Genomic DNA, 1,930 nt, shown 5'->3' on the forward strand with positions numbered 1-1,930 from the left:
AGGAAAGCTGCTAACATAGATGACAAATTTTTTGACCGACAAAAAATTGAGGGCAGTAATCAGAGGCAATGTATCAGACTGGAGAAATTTCACGAGTGCAGTATTACAGAGTTCATGACCTGAACCCTGTGATAACGTCCTTAGCGTTTTTGGCAACGTTCTGAATGTGAGTACTGAAGTTAAGTCTTTTATATATGCATAGGCCAAGAACTTTCCCTCATTTTTACTTTTCATGTTGGCATTGTCTATCTTAAGGTGTATTTGGTTTGATGATTTGCATCGAAATAAAATGTAGTAGGTTTTTTTCTAGGCACGATGTTCTTATAATAATAACATTTATATAGATGTTTAAACTGGATTACCGGTTTTAATTATACACGCCAACGAGATACTTGCTGAATGGGAATTCAAAACAAGCCACCGTTGACAGACAAATTTAAAGTTTATCTCATCTCATGACTATAAGTATATCCTTGTCCAGAAAATAAAATTTTGGACTTATGTGCACAAAATAAAACAATAAATAATGGTACATTTTTAATGTGATTACGAAATTAAATTTAAAACTTTAAATCTATATATGACCATAATATACAACCTAATGCACGTGTAATGATTTGATTAACAATTATGGCTAAAAATATATAGTTCCAGCATTATGTGCCATTAGGAAGGAAGCTTCTTAATTGCGGAATCCTCTAAACTAATGATGAGGCATGATGTTATTGGTAGTCTCAGGGAGGATATAAACTAGGCTGGCCCCCATCAGCGCCACGGAGCTGAAGAGTGCAGATGGTCCCCAAACCACGACCTCACCCTGCAATATTATAGTATTACTGATAAATCCTCCGCCAAATTTTCATAATATGATACAGAAAAAAATATTATTTGTTAATGGAAGAATAAGTATGAATAAGGAAATACAAATATCCCATTATCTTCCATTATCTTAAATATATCTTCATCAAATTATTTATGGATTTTTTACTCTTTGCTAGAGGTAACTAACCATAATGTCATTGATGTAGGGCGAGCACATGCTGCCAATTCTGCAGAACATACTAGCTGCTCCCAGAGCACGCGATCGATGCTTGGTGGAGAAAACTTCCATTGTATAGACCCAAATCAGCTGGAAAGCTGCTGTTATGGCCATCTTACCCATCAGAGATAAGAATATCTTCACCCCCACCAACTCTGAAAATTCAGTTTGCACATAATAAGGTCAACCGAAGTGTTGTAGTGTCTGGCAGGTCAATACAGTAAAGTTGTTGAACTACAGTGCAATGAGATTAGGGACCTGATTTAATATAAAATAGTATAGACTGTTATATTTCTGATTCCAGCACTTGTCACTAAGTGAAAAGTTACATACGAATAGCAAGTAGTCTGGCAAATAGATTTTAAGAGGTTATTACTATGTATGCATATTTGTTAACACTAAAGTTAGTTAGGTTACAGAACATCACTGTTATTATGTCCATCATTTAATTTATCTTATTTTTATAATGATTATAAATATTACAATCATAACTGTCATATCACTGTTTTTACATTGCTCACTACAAGTACCTCTGAGAGATTGCATCATCTGCTAATGTTAACTTGTCTAAATGTAAACTCTGTCAGTAGAACTATTCACATACTTTGCGTCATTATATAAAAAAATTGTGAAAAAAAATCGAGGAATTCAAAGATAACACCACTAATGGTGTTTAAGAAATGTGTAAGTACTTCTTATATAATAATAATGAACTGCCAGGAATTTCAGCGAAATGTCCAAAGTTTATTTACTGTAGATAATGCTGCACATGACTGTTAAGTTGCCGCCCAGTTGGGAGGGTGTGGGGCAAGACTAGTAACCGTGTGACTCACCAGAGATGTAATTTGCCTCGTATAGACTATTGAGGGCCTCTACTTAAACCACTTGTGA

The 1,930-nt window shown here is 34.7% G+C and overlaps 1 protein-coding gene across 3 annotated transcripts in view; it reads right to left on the reverse strand.

The window, feature by feature from the left end:
* Positions 1-524: 524 nt before the first annotated feature.
* LOC123767098 (organic cation transporter-like protein) overlaps positions 525-1,930 on the reverse strand; it is a 297,560-nt gene continuing 296,154 nt past the window's right edge. For all 3 annotated transcript variants that reach the window (XM_069304722.1, XM_069304723.1, XM_069304724.1), the window contains exons 11-12: positions 1,010-1,194; positions 525-817 (exon numbers count right to left, since the gene is read on the reverse strand). In XM_069304722.1, the coding sequence (XP_069160823.1) occupies positions 704-817; positions 1,010-1,194 (299 nt within the window). In that variant the 3' untranslated portion in view covers positions 525-703. The remainder of the gene's footprint in view (positions 818-1,009; positions 1,195-1,930) is intronic.

Source organism: Procambarus clarkii, chromosome 53, assembly GCF_040958095.1.
Source record: "Procambarus clarkii isolate CNS0578487 chromosome 53, FALCON_Pclarkii_2.0, whole genome shotgun sequence".
Classification (NCBI taxonomy): Eukaryota; Metazoa; Arthropoda; class Malacostraca; order Decapoda; family Cambaridae; genus Procambarus; species Procambarus clarkii.